This window comes from Monodelphis domestica, chromosome 3 (genome assembly GCF_027887165.1).
Source record: "Monodelphis domestica isolate mMonDom1 chromosome 3, mMonDom1.pri, whole genome shotgun sequence".
Lineage (NCBI taxonomy): Eukaryota > Metazoa > Chordata > Mammalia > Didelphimorphia > Didelphidae > Monodelphis > Monodelphis domestica.
Window position 1 is genome coordinate 518,872,990 of NC_077229.1, and position 17,595 is coordinate 518,890,584.

A 17,595-nucleotide genomic window follows, 5' to 3' on the forward strand; every position below is an offset into this window, starting at 1 on the left:
TGTATTTGAAAGTATGTAAACCAAGGTCATAATATTATTTGAATCCAATATTAATATATCCCTAGTTAAAAACTGAAACAGGACTCCAATTTATAATCAATTTTTTTCCTGGCGTCTCCCTCAACCACTCTACGTATCAAGAGAGGAATGTTTTCATCAGACTGTGAGCAAAAGGAGAAAAAATGCACATCTATGTGTTTTCTATTTCATTTAGACCTTCCAAAAACTAGCAAAACCCAGAGGCAGATTCGGTAAGAGGAGAGGCCAAGATCTACTCGAGTTCTCACAATAGTGCCCACGTATACAGTACTTGTTGAACAAATTCAGATTTATTGAAAGTAAACATTTACATTGGCTACAATGTTATAACTGTTACAAAGCTGGATAAAAGAGGCTAAAGTAGCAATAGAAAGCAAGTGCCGTAAAAAGTGAATAGAGAAAATATTTGGCCTTAGTGATCTTTTGGCAGTATTTACATTATGTACATATTGTTAAATATTTATAATAACTCTAAGGCACCAGAGGCTAAATAGCAGGCTGCAATACTATTTTGTGCACAAAATTCAAGAAATTTGTCAAGAAGGCTGTATAGTTAAAGAAACAGAGGCATACCTTAATGTTTACATAAAGGAATGACTGTATTTTTTTTTTACTCAAAAGATACAATAAATATTGGGCAAATTGAAAAAATAATTTTAGAACATTAATTTATGTTGAATGTATCAGGATTATTTTTATTGACTTGCTGGTAAATGTTTAATGTCATCTATTCTTCAACACAGCTTTTTTCACACTCTAGATATGTTTTGTCTAAAAGCTACTTAAATTCTTTTGACCTACAAAAACTTATACCTAATATATCATACTGTATACAAAACTTCAAAGAAATATTGGCTGGGTAATAATATACATCAATTCTACATTGTGATAAAAAATAAAAATCACTAGGAATCAACTGCCCCCAAATTTCCAGTCTTCAGTTGGCAAACTGAAACAAGTCGCCTCTTTCCTCCTCCTCCTAATTTTCATCCACAGGGCTTGAAGTTTCACCAAGTGTATGAAAAACCAGTCGATGTAGAAAGCTATTCGACTAGGGGATCGTTAGTTTGGGATTTAAGCATATCTCTGTTTGGGGACATGCCTGAAACAGACATTTTACTGTACTCTCAAGAGTTTAAGAGGGGCAAAGTTGATGCTCACTTTGCCTATGAATGGCTGGATTACAAAGCAACTGACGATTTTCTCCAAATTGCGATATATTCTCTTTCCTCCTCATGTTCCTGCAAAACACTGGCCTCTCTTTTATCCTGAGGTAGTGTTGTAATGAAACATTCAGTCCAGTCGAGACCGATTTACACTACACTATTTCCTAAGCCATTAGATCCAAAATGCCCAAAGAAGCAACTTGACGTTAATTTCCATTCCGGGGAATGAAGCCATGGGGTCGAGTTCAAATTTATGCTACATCAAAGTACAGAATAAGCAAATCACCCAAATTCCTTAACAGGGACTAGGAAGGCTGTCCCTTAAATTGTCTGTCCCCATGGCATACATACTATATTTAATAACATCAGAGTACTTGTATTTCAACCTTCTAAAATCCATTTAATCATACTCATCGAATGATGAATCTTCACTCTATGTGTTTAATGTTGTTTACTTTTGCCAGCGGGGAAGAAAATTGAAGAATTTATGACTTCTTAAAATTTCTTAGAACAAGTATCTACTGTGTGAAATGAGCATCAGGGTTCATCTTAGTGATTCAAAATTACTTGACAATAAATAAGGATTTAAAGTTGCATGTATTTATCTCAAATTTTAATTTAAAAACCCCTTAATTTCTATCAACAATTTACCAAAGCCAACTAACACCCAAACAAAACAAAAACCAAGACCTTTTTCATGAAAATGTAATTGCCCAACTCTAAGTCAACAGGCTCTAAGTACATCATTAACTTTTAACCTTTTCAAATATTGTATGAATATATTTCTTCCCTTGTCACAAATGATGTCATAAAAAGACATTCATTTAAGTAGTAAAATGTTTACATAGGAAGTTAAGGAGAAATAAGATTGTTTAAATCAGCTCTTGTCTTTGTCTTTTCTACTCCATTTCCTGTACCTGATCACATCTCAAGGAGGAAAATAATTTATTAGCTTGTTCAGTGGATTCTTCTTCAGTATCAATGTGTACAAAATTAATATATTATACAGCATCAGTAAACAATTTTCAAGTGATTAAGAAAAAACACTAGTACAGTATTAAAATCTAGAATCATTGAACAAGTCAGTACTCAACAAATATTTTTAAATTGGGCTACTGAGTTGAGAAATAACCAGAATATTTAACCCCTTGAATAGTAAAGTGTTAAGTAACCCCCTGGATTTCTGAGTCACAATATCTCCTCAATCCGTAAGTTTTTGCAAATGAATTTAGATTCAGATAATTTTATGTGGCACTCTCTTTCCAATTAGACAGCAATGTCACCACATATGTATGGTTTGCAAATTGATCATTAAAAATGAGCTCTGCTTAGATACTTTGCCCAGGAAGATTCAGCTAAATCATTCTCGTACCTAATCTTGACAAATAACCTGGAAATTAATCATATCTGCAATATAATACTGCTCAAGTCATCATCTAACATAGGAGAGGGCTTCGGGTTTTTTTTTGTTTTACTCAGATCATTAGAATGTATTTTGTTTAATGTGATTAAAGAAAGATTTTGCTCCATTGATGTTCAGTCGCTTAGCATTAAATATAATGACTATTTTTTCTTCATTTGTTAACTTGGCAATTACTTTTATACTTCATGAGATTTCTTTTCCGGAGGCCGACAAAATGTACATCTTATTCCAATGCTAATTTAGTGCTTTTCATATATCTCAGAGACTGAGTAGGTGAAACATGTACTTCTTTGATGAGCTGGAAAGGCTACGTAAAGACATGCAGAGTCTTCTCTTACTCTGCAGAAAGCTCCCCAAATGAACCCATTCACACTGGGGATTCGACCTCCTTCCTCTAAAGGCAACTCTTAGCCGGAGAAGGCATGGATCCAAAGGTATCCAATTGCAAAGATCAACAGTAATCAGGTGTAAGCAGATGCTATCATAATGATCAATATTTCCAAACTTGATCATTAACAGTTTTTATGCTTGAATTCATGTATGTAGAGGATGGTTTTCCTAATCATTTAAATGCCCCAAAGAGGCTATTTTCACATGAGATTGTGATATATTGGAGTTAGAGATGATTGAGAGTTGATGTATAGGGCTGGGTGGGTGTATATTAATGTTTATGTCAATGAAATAAATAGCATTAGCTAGAAACCTTGATTCCAGGCTCAGAATTGCATGGCAGTCCCATCAGTGTAAGTGCTGGCAGGAATGGCCCAATTTCACAAAGATCCCTCAGTAAATGGAATACTGTCAATTAAGCTCCATCATCAACCTTGGGATATGGGGAAAGAGGCATGATTTCATAAGCATGTGACTCTTTAGAAGCTGGTGTTTGAATGGATTCTGTAATTTATAAACTTATTGGCTTTCTTTTAATATAAAAGAAGCTTTAATGTCTTCTTTCTCAATATGAAAAAAAATAAGTTTTATTAGATGGAAAAATGTAAAAAACCTGACATAACACAAAAGTATTGTAATACTTTAAAAATAGAATCATATAACGTCAGAGTTCGAAGAGACCTTAGGGATCATTTAGTTCCACCTGGTCCCATTTTCTGGACATGGAAATTGATGCCCACAGTCACAAAGAAAGTTAGTGACAGGGCCAAGACTAGCCTCCTGCAAATCTAGTTCAGTCCTTTTCCCACTGACCAACACTGCTTCCGTTCACATTGGAGGAATGGAAAAAAATTTCAGGAATTGATTGAATAAATGACCATCAAATTTGAGTATTAAACATTGTAATTAGTTCATGTAGAAATTTATCAATACCCCAAAATGGTGAACTTTAAATAATGAACTTTCGCATATTGGAAGTTGAACAGGTACAATATTTTCACTAGCCTATTATGTAAAATGAGGGCAATTAGAAAAATTGTACACAAATATTTTTAATGGAAAGTTACCCATAATTTCAATGAAGGGGCTAGGAGTTGGCTCATATCTTGATTAGATCCAGATTTACTGATTATGAAGTTATGTCTTCTTACAGGATGAGGATAAGATCCTAGATTTGCACCATCAGTGTGGTCACATATATGTGTGTGTGCATGTATAGATATATGTAGAGTAATATTTGTATACACACATATATGCATATATATGCAAAACACATATATACTTACTTTTTTGGCAAGGAACTGTATCTAAATCCTAGTTATTTTTTGCATTAGGAAAAAAAAACTAGAATAAGTAACATCCCTTCCATGACATTCTAATGCTCCATAGTACTAATAAATATAGTACATCAGAATGTACAAACATAATACTTATTGCAAAGTATCCTGTATAGATGTAGGCTCCATTAGAAAATATTCTCTCTGTTCTATTTTGGTTAACCTAAATTTAAAATGCCGGTATATAATACCAAAATGTCCAATTAAAGAGTTTAATATAAAAATATCAGCACAAAACTCCTTTTTAAATCTTTTTTATTGTGAGCAGCCCCAACTTTTGTTTAAGTGCTGTTGAATTTTATTACTAGATCCCATATCCCTACAGTTGGTAAATTGCATACCATTTTAGGTATTTCAATGAGACTTAGAAATACTAAGAAAAATTGGTATTCAAAGGGTTAATTTTGTGTATAATAACAATTTTTTTTCATCTTCTTCAGTTCAAAATCCAGCTTTGAAACCGAGGAAGGCTTTCGAATCATGATAGTGAAACCACTGTTGTCCTTTAGCCAGTTGCAGTTTGGTTACCAATTACCCGGAGAATCTCTTTGTGAATGCCTCCTTCTTGGGTGTTAATGCTTGTATCTCCTACTTGACCATCTTCATAACTAAAAAAATGAAACAAGAAAAATATGAACATTTCGAGAAAGCATTTTAAAGTCTTGGAAACTTTTTTTCAGTAAGTGATAATCACACAGAAAAAAATAAGACAACTTATAAAAACTTTTATGCAGCACCACTTCTTTTTTTTCTTCCAGAAATACATTTTCTTTTAATTTTATACTTACTTTTTTCAACTGTATGTAAACAAAAATTTTTAACTTTAAAAAAATCATGAGATCCAAATGATCTCTCTCCTCCCCCTCCTTGAGAAGGCAGGCAATTCGAAATTGAGTATGCATGTGCAGCCATGCAAAATGTTGCCATGTTGCAAAAGAAAATAGAGACAATCATCATCATAATAAAGTTTTTTAAGTATATTTCAACCTGCATTCAGACTCATTCTGTTCTTTCTTTGGAGCTGAATAGCAGATTTCATCATAAGTCCTTTGAAACTGTTTTACATCAATTATTGCTGAGAATAGTGAAGTCGTTCAGAGCCGATCATCAACAATTTTGCTGTTACTTTGTACAAAGATCTCCTGGTTCTGCTCATTTCGTTTTGCAGCAGTTCATGTAAGTCTTCTGGGATTTTTTGGAAGCATTCTGCTTGTCGTTTCTAAGAGCACAATGGTACTCCATCACACTCATATGCCACAATTATTTGAGCCATTCCTTAAATGATGGGTATCCCCTTCATTTCCAATTCTTTGTCACCACAAAAAGAACTTCCTGTCTTTGATTTCTTTGGGGTATGGACCTAGTAGTGGTATTACTAGATCAAAGAGAATTCAGGGTATAAAGGTTTATAGCTGGTTGGGCATAGTTCCATATTACTTCCTGGAATGGTTAGAATATGCATTTTCAAGTCACCAAAAAACCAAACCATTTTGTTCACTTCCACTACTTTTTTTCTTTAATAAACCTTAACTTCATCTTAAAATCAATAGTTATGTATTAAATACCAAGGAGAAAGAACAGTAAGGGCTATGCAATTAAGATTAAATGACATCCCTACAGTTACACGGTTAGGAAATGTCTGAGACCGTATTTGAACCCAGGACCTTTCATATCCAGGCCTGGCTCTCTATCCACTGAGCCACCTAGCTGTCCCTCCACTTTCAAACACTGCTTTAGCATTGCTTCTCAATCCAGGATTGAGAGTATCAACCATCATTTCCAGTCTCTCTTACCCTAACATAAATGTCGTCATCTCTCTAATCAAGTTAATGCAGCATATACTCAACTTTGAATTTCAATCTAATCCCAGTGAAGGGTTTCTCAGCATGGCAGGAATTAGGTTAACTCCCCTCTTACTTTTCTGGGTTTTCTGACTTGCCCTCATCTTATTTATTTAACATTTCACTATTATTTTCTTTTTCTCTCCTCCATAGCCTCACAGTGGCATCTTTTTGTGCTCGCACATTTTCTTTTTAAACTTGCCCACATTAGAGATATTATTCAGTTTTTTCTGATCTTATTTCCATACTTTTTGAGTGTACTTCTCAAATATAAGTAATTCTTTGAACTTTAAGAAAAAACCCATACGATTCACACAATATTCAACAAACAATTTATGAATGTTTTAGTAATAAGAATTTCAGAATAATTTATTTCCTTAATAAATTCAGGTAATAGGAAATTTACTCTGAATGCATCTGTTAAACTCTCACAATAAATCACTGAGTTCTAGGTAGTGAATGAATTCTTTTCTATAAAAATGGCCTTAGGAGAGCAGCTTTGGAGAGGTAATTAGCTCCAGAACAAAGAATCAAAGACGTAATCAGAGAGCCTGAGAGATGAACATGGGCTTCCGTCTTTTCTTCACTGCCTTTAAATATCCTATCAACTGCAAAGCATGGCAAAATGTGACCGTTAGCATCAAGTGAAAATTAGCAAAAAATTCAGCTCTTCTGCCGTGATCTTTAGGGTCCTTGTTATCTTCCTATTATATCTATACACATAATGTTATGATGGTTTGGGCCATCTAGTTGATGCAATCTCAAAACGCTTGTTGATGAATACAAATGTTTTTATGTCATAGTTTCACCACTGACATTTATTTAACATCCATGCACAAATTCACTGTTTTTGATCTAAGTTATTTCTGTGTATCTTCATTTCTCTTGGCTATGGCCTTTATAGGTCTTCGAAACACTGTTCAACTTGCTCCTCTATTCCAGGAAGATGACTAGGTCTACCTATTTCAAAAACTATGCAATATCCAGATAACTGCTTTGGGTTCATTTAGCTACTGGGACTTCTTGCTAAGTCTGGAAATAGGACATATTGAGATATAACCGCATATATCTAATAGGTAAGGCCCAGAGGACAGGGAAGAAATGGGAGGAAGATCACTCAAGACAGACAAATTTAGTCCAACTCACTACTGAGCAAGAATCCCACTTTTACGCATTTTCCAAAGAGAGCCTTCTGCCTTTGCTTGAAGACATCCAGTATGAAAGAAGCCATCGTTTCCTAAGACAGTGCCATTCATTTTTTAATATTTAATGGAGCTATTAAAAATGAATTGAATTGTCCATATCTCTGACATGCTAGAGCTTCTCTATTCATGGTACCGAGTTTTGCACTCTGTGGTCAAGCAGAGAAAAAAATCTAATCCCTCTTCCACAAATATGTGAAATAGTTATAAATGGCCCGATTACAAACTTTTCTCTTCAACAGTCCTGGATGACTTAACTGATTCATGAATAGCATGATCTGATGAGCTTCTACCATTCTGCTGATCCTCCTCTGAATGTTCTCTAGTTTGTTGAGATCCTCCTCAAAACATGGTAGCCCAAATTAAAAACGATATTTTATATATAATCTACAGTGCTGTACGGCTCTTGTTCCCAAGCATCATCTCAAGCATCCCAAGCATCATCTCAAGCATCCCAAGCATCATAAGATCTGGCATTAAAACCATGTTAGCTATGAAGGATGGAATACACTGTCAATAAAGTGATTAACTATTTCCTGATTTTTAGAGGTGTCCCAAATTGGAATGGGCTATATCAGAGAGAGTTAAGTTTCCCCAGAGAACCTAAATGACCATCACCTGATATTTTGATGAAAATACTCATGTTCTTTTCCAATTGGGAGACTTTTATTTTGCAAATTAACCAGACTGATTTGTCTACTTCTGACAAAGAAGACCAAGAAAATGGATTGCTGTAACTCACTTCGAATATCAAGATTTTCCCTTCCAACTACTACTCAGTCAACAACATTAATATTTTCTCCAGGAAAAAGTCTATCCTCACTCCTAGAAAGAGTAGAAAGATTTTTCTCCCCTAAACACAGAACAATGACTGAGATCTGAAATATGTAGGAACAATGAAGAAAAATCATTAATTATACTCTGTTTCCACATTTCTTCTGAAAACACCTTTTTAAAAAATTCCTTTTTATATGGATTTCTGCCTTGGTTATAGAGGCAAAAATATTGCTGGTGTAAATGAAAAGTTGTGAAATGCAAATAGCATTCAGTAAGATCACTTGACAGTGAAAACAGCTTACCTCAACAAACACTTATCAAATGAAACTTTTACTGTAAGCAGAAATATTTCAAAATTTCTCACTTTCTCCATTTGTCATATGAGCTAGAACTCTCCCACCTTTAGCTGTGACATATCTTCTGCATAAACATACACCATAGTTTGCTCCTGACTTTTACTCAGCCATAGATGTTTCTATTAAAAATAAAGGTTCTGGGGGCAGCTAGGTAGCTCCGTGGATAGGAAGCCAGGTCTGGAGCTTTAAGATCCTGGGTTGAAATTGAGCCTCAGACACTGCCTTGGCAAATCAATTAGCTCTAATTGCCTTGTTTTTACCACTCTCTGCCTTAGGACAGATCCTTCATATTGATCCCAAGACAGAAAGTAAGGGTCAAAATAATAACAATAATATGAGTCTGGCTGCTTTTTAAGAAGTACCAAAACTTTGAGAATAGTAGTTGGAGATTAGATCTGGGACTTCACTGGCATTATGGATAAGGAAACTCACTCACTAATTCAAATATGCAGTTTCTCTGAAACTTATCCACTTAAGAAAGTTGGCTGGCCATTAAGAAGTTAAGTGACTTGCCCAAGAATAAACAACCAGGACATAAAGTTTAAGTTAGACTGGACTTGAACCCAGGTCTTCCTGGCTCACCTTCTTCTGTGCTAAAAGGTTTAATTGTGATGGATTAGGGAGATAGATTATTAATGCTTTTTAATATAGTCAAGAATTCTTTGATAGGAATATGAGATTCAGAAATTTTATTATTCTGGCAATGAAAATCAATGAGATATGTAGTACTTGAAATGGACTTATAAAAGGAATGATTACTTTCTTTCATGTTGAGTTCAACTAAAGAAAACTGGTACAAAATGGCTGCACAATGTGTTTAACACTAATTTAATATACTTCAGTAAATTTAGAATTTATATCATCTCCAAACATTATGGAAGGCAATTTGGAACTATGCCCAAAGGGCGATAAAAGACTGTCTGCTCTTTGATCCAGCCATAGCACTGCTGGGTTTGTACCCCAAAGAGATAATAAGGAAAAAGACTTGTGCAAGAATATTCATAGCTGCACTCTTTGTGGTGGCCAAACATTGGAAAATGAGGGGATGCCCTTCCATTGGGTAATGGCTGAGCAAATTGTGGTATATGTTGGTGATGGAGTACTATTATGCTAAAAGGAATGATGAAGTGGAGGAATTCCATGGAGATTGGAACAACCTCCAGGAAGTTATATGGAGTGAAATAAGCAGAATCAGGAGAACATCAATACAGAAACTAAAACATTGTGGGACAATCAAATGCAATAGACTCTGCTACTAGCAGCAATGCGATGATCAAGAATAATCCCATAGAACTTATGAAAAAGAATGCTATCCATATCTAAAGAAAGAAGTATAGGAGTTGAAACACATTAAGAAAAACATATAATTTATCACTTCGTTATATGGGTATATGATTGGGGGTTGTGGTTTTGAAAAGATTATTATACATATGAATAATATGGAAATGAGTTTTGAGTAATAATACATGTATAAAGCAGTGGAATTGTGTGTCAGCTCTGGGATAGGAGGAGGAAAGAGGGGAAGGAGAGAACATGAATCATGTAACCATGGAAAAATATTTTCAAAAATTAAATTCAATAATGTGGGGAAAATAGCTGGAAAGACCAAGAAAAAAGAAGAACTTATATCATCAAGCTCCTATCTGAGAACATATATATTACATATATGCCTATTATATTATATGCCATGCACTGAGGATACATAGACAAAATGAAACATTTGTCTTCAAGAAGTTTTGGGTTGGGGAAAACGACTATAGAGACAAGTAAATATAAAATACAAGTGATTATTTTGAGAGGGGAAGAAATAGGAACTGGAGGATCCAAAAAAGTTTCAAGAAGTAGGTAACCTTGAAGAGAGTTAGGGATGCCAAGAGGAAGGAGAATATTCCAGACAGAAAAAAACAAGGTTCAGAGGTAGAAGATAAACTATTGTATATTTTTGTTGTTGCTGTTGTTGTTCAGTTGTTTCAACTGTGTCACTCTTCATGATCCCATTCGGGATTTTCTTAGCAAAGCTACTGTAGTACTTGGCCATTTCCTCCTCCAGCTCATTTAACCGATGAGGAAACTGAAGCAAACAGGTTTAAATGACTTTCCCCCAGTGTTGCACAGCTAATAAGTGTCTGAGGCTAGATTTGAATTCAGGTAGATGAGTCTTCCTGACTCCAGACCTGGTATTTTATCCACTTTGCCATTTAGATGCCCCAAAATATCATATATAAGGAATAGCAAATATATTGTATTGATTAGAATGAAGTGTTGGGGGTGGGTAGGAAGAAAGTAAAGTGAAATCAAGTCTGGAAAGGTAATTTAGAACTTACTGGATTGACTAAGAGCTTTAAAAGCAAAAAAGGAGGATTTATATTTTCAGATAACAGAGAACCAATGAAGCTTCTTAAGCAGTGGGGAGACTGATGCAAGCAGGCCTTTGAATCAGGGATATCACTGTGGAAGCTTTGTGGAGGATGACTCACAAAAGAGACTGACTATTACGCTAATTAGGATGCCTAATCACATATATAACAGGGAATGAGGGTCTAAGTAGTGACTGTGGGACAACTGAAATTGCAACAGAGATAGAAGTTTACAAAAATCTCTTGATTTTAAGAATGCCAACAAATATTGATTTAATAGTTGTAGCTCAAACTATGAAATCACAGAGTTGAACCTGATGGAGTTTGAATAAAGCCAACACTTTCACTGCACACACACATTCTAGCTAAGAATGAAACAGAAGATCTAAGACCATTTTGGCTAAACAAAGGGATAATTCACATTTTTTTTTCTTTTGAGGGGGTAGAAAACCATTTATAGAGTTGGTTCTATTAAAAATCCAAAAACAAAAATAAATATAATTTCATGGTGAACCTTTCATGGTCATTTCACTTGTAGTGTCATAAATCTCACAGTTCTGTGTCTATAATTTCCCTCAGTGGTGGATTAACATGGGCTACCCATTTGTGTTCATGTATATTCATTATTTGGGTTATAAGTGGTGTTTTTTTCCACCAATTTTATTTTTAGTTCCTTTCTGAATGGCCATAGCTGTCACTAAGGAGGGTTTGGAGTACTGTAGAGTGAAAGGAATTGTTGCAATATCCTATGCAATAAGGAACAGCTATATTCTTCATCATCAATGAGGCTTCCTTTGCATATTGACTCTATATAGAGAATCCTCAATGAGTAGGGACTTAAATGAATGAAAAGTTTTTTTCCCATAGTTCTATTTCACCAAATGATTTTTAAGAAAGAATTTGACAAAAATTCCATCTGATTTTTACATGGGCATGGGAAACAAACTTGGGTTTGGATCTCAAAACAGACTAATGAGTTGTGGGACCCCAGCTCAGATGTAACTCAATCTGCTTCAAAATGAGGTAAACAGTAGCACCCATCTCAAGATTAATGAAAGCGTCAAAGAGAAGACACATTGAGTACTTCAAAAGCCCTATGGGTCCACATAAACATACATTACTCTTCAAGTGACATCTCTAAGGCTGAACTTTGACTTAATAACTCATTTCTATTTTGTATTAAACAAAGAAAAAACATAAGGAAATCTTATATTTTCCATATCACGGTCAGCTGAAGATATAATTTGTTTAAGGATGCCTTCTTGTTCTTTTCTTCATTATTTACCAGAATTACTTTGCATACACATAATCGTGAAGATTTCGTAAACATGAAGCAAAACATAAGCGTTAGTATCTATTGATTAGTTAACTAATTCATTTGTAAAATGGGTTATTCCATTTTTGGAAGGTAAACATATCACTTGATTCAACTGAGTGTGTATTAGGCAGTTAATATCTATAAAGCACAGGGAACTACCAACTATGATCTTTTCTATTTTTTTGGAATATTGTCAGGCCTACTAATAATGTGTTCCTCAAAAGCATTAAAATATGCAATATCATGTGATAAAAATCATAAAGCTTATGGGGAAAATGAATTTAGGGGAGTGATGCTTTAAAATGACATCAGTGGTGCATAAAAAGAGAGTTGGGCTATTCTCAAAATGTTCTCTAATACATCAATTGTGTTAGAACAAATTTGCATTTTTCAAGGAAGCATTATAGCATAACCCACTGTGTCATTTTTTTTAAACCCTTACCTTCCACCTTAGAATCAATACTGCATATTGGCTCCAAGGCAGAAGAGTGGTAAGGGCTAGGCAATGGGGGTCAAGTGACTTGCCCAGGGTCACCCAGCTAGGAAGTGTCTGAGGCCAGAATTGAACCTAGAACCTCCCATCTCTAGGTCTGGCTCTCCATCCACTGAGCTACCCAGCTATCTTAAAGATATTTTTAAAAATCCTCCTTTAGTACCATTAATGTTGTCACCTCTAGCATGAGCATGGATTGTGTGTGTGTGTGTGTGTGACAGATCAGGTCCAGCCATTCTTCCTAGATTCATTTTTTAAAATACCATTGCCATTCATTATGTGGTCTTCAGATATGAAATGGCAGTTCAATAATCAGTCACTGGTAAGAATAGTGCCCTATGGGAATGCTGGCTGATAGGTTCCATTGGTGTATTTTTCTTCTCTTTGGAATTTCACTTTCCAGTGCTATTTGGATATATGATATGACTTAGCAAGGCTCGTGTTACATTTGTTTTCTACTTTAAAGCTTTCTGCTATTTGGGAAGGCTTCTATTATCCTTTTCACTGCCTTCCATAATGATTTAGAAATGTTTGCTTGCTGTTATCTCTTTGCTTGAAAAAGTGTTTACTTGTTTACTCTCGCTTGATGGAGTGCTTAATCTAAGGGACAGTTTCTGGGCTCTTTCCTTCTCCCTGGTGTACTGGCCGATGTACATCAGACACATTTCCCTGAGAAAATGGTGATGGAGCTTTTAATTTCCATTCTGTGGGGTTTCTATGCCTTTAAGAGAACTAGGCAGGGCTCCAGGTGGCAAACATGGTCTCTTTTACCTTTTTAAGTTCCAAATTGGTTCCAAAGAGTTAAGAGCCCGAGTATACATGATTTTAAAAAAGCATTCATCATTTCTAAGCATCTGCAATAGAGTCAATTCCCAAGTCATCAGGTTCTTTCGGTTTGGCTTTGTTGTTTCTTTTTTAAATGCTGAATCTCAGGTCCCAACATAGACTTCACTATCCGGCTTTGTGCCCACCCGCCAACTGAAACAGTCAGTTTCAGTGTGTTCAGTCAGTTGGAAGGATATTGTCAAAGTTCTTCATAAAAATCCCTCGTTATCCTATGTAAAAGATATGCATGGATAAACCGTAGTGACATTCTGGTCTCTGTTCTTACATCCCTTTGACATGAGATGGAAAAATATTGCAGCAAAGAGCATTCTGTTGCATTTGAGTGCACAAAACCAACGTTGCCACCTCTTTTATTCCCTTTGGCTGAAACACAATATATCTCCTGCCCCCCCCCATCCTGGCTGCCAGCTTTGTCACTACTCTGGCATCCATACTGGAGAAACTGAGGGCATCCTAGGACTGAGGAACTTTCTAATCTATTTTATGGGTGATCATCAAAAAAATACATCACCTAGTAGTCACCTCGTGCCAAAGTTGTCAGCTAGAAGTGAGGTTGGTCTTTGCATAGCAGTTAATGTCTGTGCCAAGGCCCCCACTTAAAGCCTTGATAAGTTGGTAAAACAAAACAGAGTTCTATTTCACTGGAAGAGCCTTTGTTCCTTCTCAACATATATTTGTGAAGTATTTACTCTATGAAAAGCACTGTGTGTGATACAAAAAGTGTATGATGCAATCTTTGCCCTTCAAGTATTTGTAATTTGTCCAAAGAATACTCACCATGCCACCACGACATATTAAGTGCCATACGAGTTTTATAGAAGAAAAAGCTATAGTAATAGAGAAGGCTTAGAGATTAATCAGGGAAGATTTCATAGATAAAGGGACATTTTTATTGGGCTTTGAAAGTTTTACCATATTTTGCTATGCAATAGAGGACATTCTAGAGAGAGAGATTTAAGTAAGGAGGGGGGGAAATCCTAGTCATAGTAAGTAGATCGGTAAGTATTACTAGAGCAAAGTGGATGCAGAGCCTGGGAACAGATCTGATTAGAGAGGTTAGGTCCGAATTATAGGGGAGACATGAAAGCTACTTTAAGAAGTTTAGGGTTTGGCAGTTAGGTGACTTAATGAATAGAAAGCCAAGCCAGAAGATGGGAGGACCTGGGTTCAAATCTAGTCTTAGACACTTCCTAACTGTGTGACTCTGAGCAAGTCACTTGACCCCCATTGCCTAACCTTTACTGCTCTTTTGCCTTGGAACTTTTATCTTGTATAAACTCTAAGATAGAAAGTAAGGGCTTTTTAAAAAAAGACTTTTAGACAATATTTGATAACTAATAGAGAGCTACTGGGTAATGTTGTTCAGAAAATGATAATGAACAAATTAATGAGTTAAGATCAATGAAAGTGATGTGTGATACTGACCAGACAGAAAGACATGACATTTATTAGCTATGTGACCAAAGGAAAGTAAGTCACTTAATCTCTCAAGTCATAAGCAGAATGAAGTGGGTAGAGAGAGAGATTTCTAAGGCAGAGATGGCAAACCTTTTAGAGACCAAGTGCCCAAAGTGCAACATTCACACTGCATGTGAGCCCCCCCTACACACACACCTTTCCCCAAACAGGGGAGGGAGGAAGAATTCCCACTGAATGACCTAATTTGCCCGTGGAGATGGGGAGGGGAGCAGCCCTCTCCAGTTCACATGCCAGAGGTTCACCAACATGGCCCTAAGCTCTCCTTCCTCTTCTAAATCAAAGATCCTCTGAAATCAAAGGCTATTGTGTAGTAATATAATAGAGATTTTAAGATGAGATGCTGGAAGTATGATAGTATTAATGATTTTAAAATGAGGATGTTATAAGTAGTAGATCTGGAGATAAAGATGACGGAGTCTTATTTTAGACAGCTACCATTTACAGTGACAGGATGATTCAGGATTAGTCAATAAAGATTAAGAGGTGTAGTACTAAACCTCAGGAAAGAGATGTGTTTAGGGCTTAAGACATCTATTGAGACATTATTTATATAGAAGTGATAGCCTTGTTTAATGTTCTGTCAGTCCCAAGAAGAAATGCCTTCAAAGAGTTAAAATAGAATGCCCTCTACCAACTGCAATGGAAAGAATATAAACCTCATAACATAGATGGATTCTCCTATAATGTAAGTCTTCATCCTGGGGGGAAATGCCCATTTATTGAGTATTTTATAGTTAGGGTTCCTTTTGAAGGAGGAGTTAGATGGGAAATCAGAGATTCTTAATTTAGGATTAACTGTTTTTATTGTTTTTTGTTTTTTTTTTCAAATTTTAATAACTATGTCAATAAAATTCATTTTCTTTGTAATCCACTCCCTTTTATTTTAGACATTTAAAAAATTATTCTGAGTAAAGTTTCACAGGCTTCATGAGATTATGAAAGCAGTCTAGGCAAAAAAAAAAATACCCCTGGCCTAGATGGCAGATGAAATCCTTTCTAGATCTAAAATTTTATGATTCTGATTCTCATAGAAGAACTAAAAAAAACTATTGAACATTATTTCTGTATCTTTTTTTAAATGGTAATAAAAGTGTCATTTAATGAAATTTTATTGATAAATCCATGATTAAATTGCCAGAAATCTTTTGCCAAAGCATAGGAATTTGTTGAGCTATTTTTTCCATCCTCCAAACTAGACCATCAGATGCCATACATTGGAGAAGCTAAGTGACTCTATCCCTTGGAACCTAACAGGTCCCTCTTCACTCCATCCATTTACCCTGTCTTACTTTTCAACTTCCCAATTTGGATCTTTGCTATCCTACATCACAGATTTCTACCTCTTTCTTTAAGAAATTGATTATCTGTGCCTCCAGAAGGAGAATAATTGACTTCCTCATTTTGTGATTTACACAGCTTCCTCCTCTGGGCATTACTCCCTTACAAGTACTGTTTCCCCCAATAGAATATAAGGCTCTTTCAAACAAAGATAGAAATGTATAGAATAAAAACAAAATTGTAAAAACAAACACTTTTGATACAACGCCAATCACTGACATGTAAGGCTCTGGAAGGCAAGGACCAGCTCAATTTCTATCCCCAGTGCTTAGAATGGTGTTATAGTATTTGTCACATAATGAGGGTTTAATAAATGCTTTTCTTTCATTGATTCATTTGTCTTTGAGTGTCAGAAAGTAACTTATGTAAATTCAACATGGTTCAAATTTATTCACATCTAATGAGAAATTTAGAATTAATTATATCGCATGTGAGTGTTTTGATTTCCTCTGTTGAAGTGCTTGAAATCACTCATTCCTTTTCCTTCCTTCAGACTTTCCACACTTTCTCATTAACTCTCTCAGTTCATAGTATACTTCAAATTCTGGGAAGTAGCTGCTATTCAAATGTGAGAAAATAAGAAACAGAAAGTGAGATGGAGACAGAGACAGACGGTGACAGAGAAAGATAGAAGAAAAGATAGATGAGCGGGAAGTAGAGAAAGACAGATGAAGATGGTGGCCAGATCTGTGATCTTATTAATTCACTAATATAGGAAATTGCTTCTTACAATGTGACTTGGCAAATTCTCTACACCTGGAGGTCTTAAGAGAGCTGCTTAGAGCACTGGAAGATTAGTGACTTCTTCATGATGAATGACAGGTTTATAAATTTAAAAGAGACCTTAGGAGTCATGTATTCAGTCTCCTTATTTTGCAGATGACAAGACTGAAGCTCCTGGTCCTCATTAACTGATGACCAAAATTATACAGCTAGTAAGTAGTATGTAGATAACCTGGATTTGAATTCAGGTCTTCTGACACAAAAGGGCAGCTAGGAGGAACAGTAGATAGAAGATTTAGGTTCAAATTTGACCTCAGACATATTCTAGCTGGGCGATCCTGGGCAAATCACTTAACCCTGCCTCCCTCACTTTCCTCATCTGTAAAATGAGCTAGAGAAGAAAATAGCAAACAACTCCAGTGTCTTTGCTAAGAAAACCCTAAATGAGTCACTAAGAGTCAGACACAACTGAAAAACAACAAACAACAAATTTATTGGCTTTTGTTTCTG

At 35.5% G+C, this 17,595-nt stretch overlaps 1 protein-coding gene across 13 annotated transcripts in view; it reads right to left on the minus strand.

Annotated features, from left to right (window-relative positions):
- Positions 1-310: 310 nt before the first annotated feature.
- The window catches only part of PARP8 (poly(ADP-ribose) polymerase family member 8), a 454,001-nt gene continuing 436,716 nt past the window's right edge, over positions 311-17,595 (minus strand). For all 13 annotated transcript variants that reach the window (XM_056824924.1, XM_056824928.1, XM_056824925.1 and 10 more), the window contains one exon: positions 311-4,963. In XM_056824924.1, the coding sequence (XP_056680902.1) occupies positions 4,861-4,963 (103 nt within the window). In that variant the 3' untranslated portion in view covers positions 311-4,860. The remainder of the gene's footprint in view (positions 4,964-17,595) is intronic.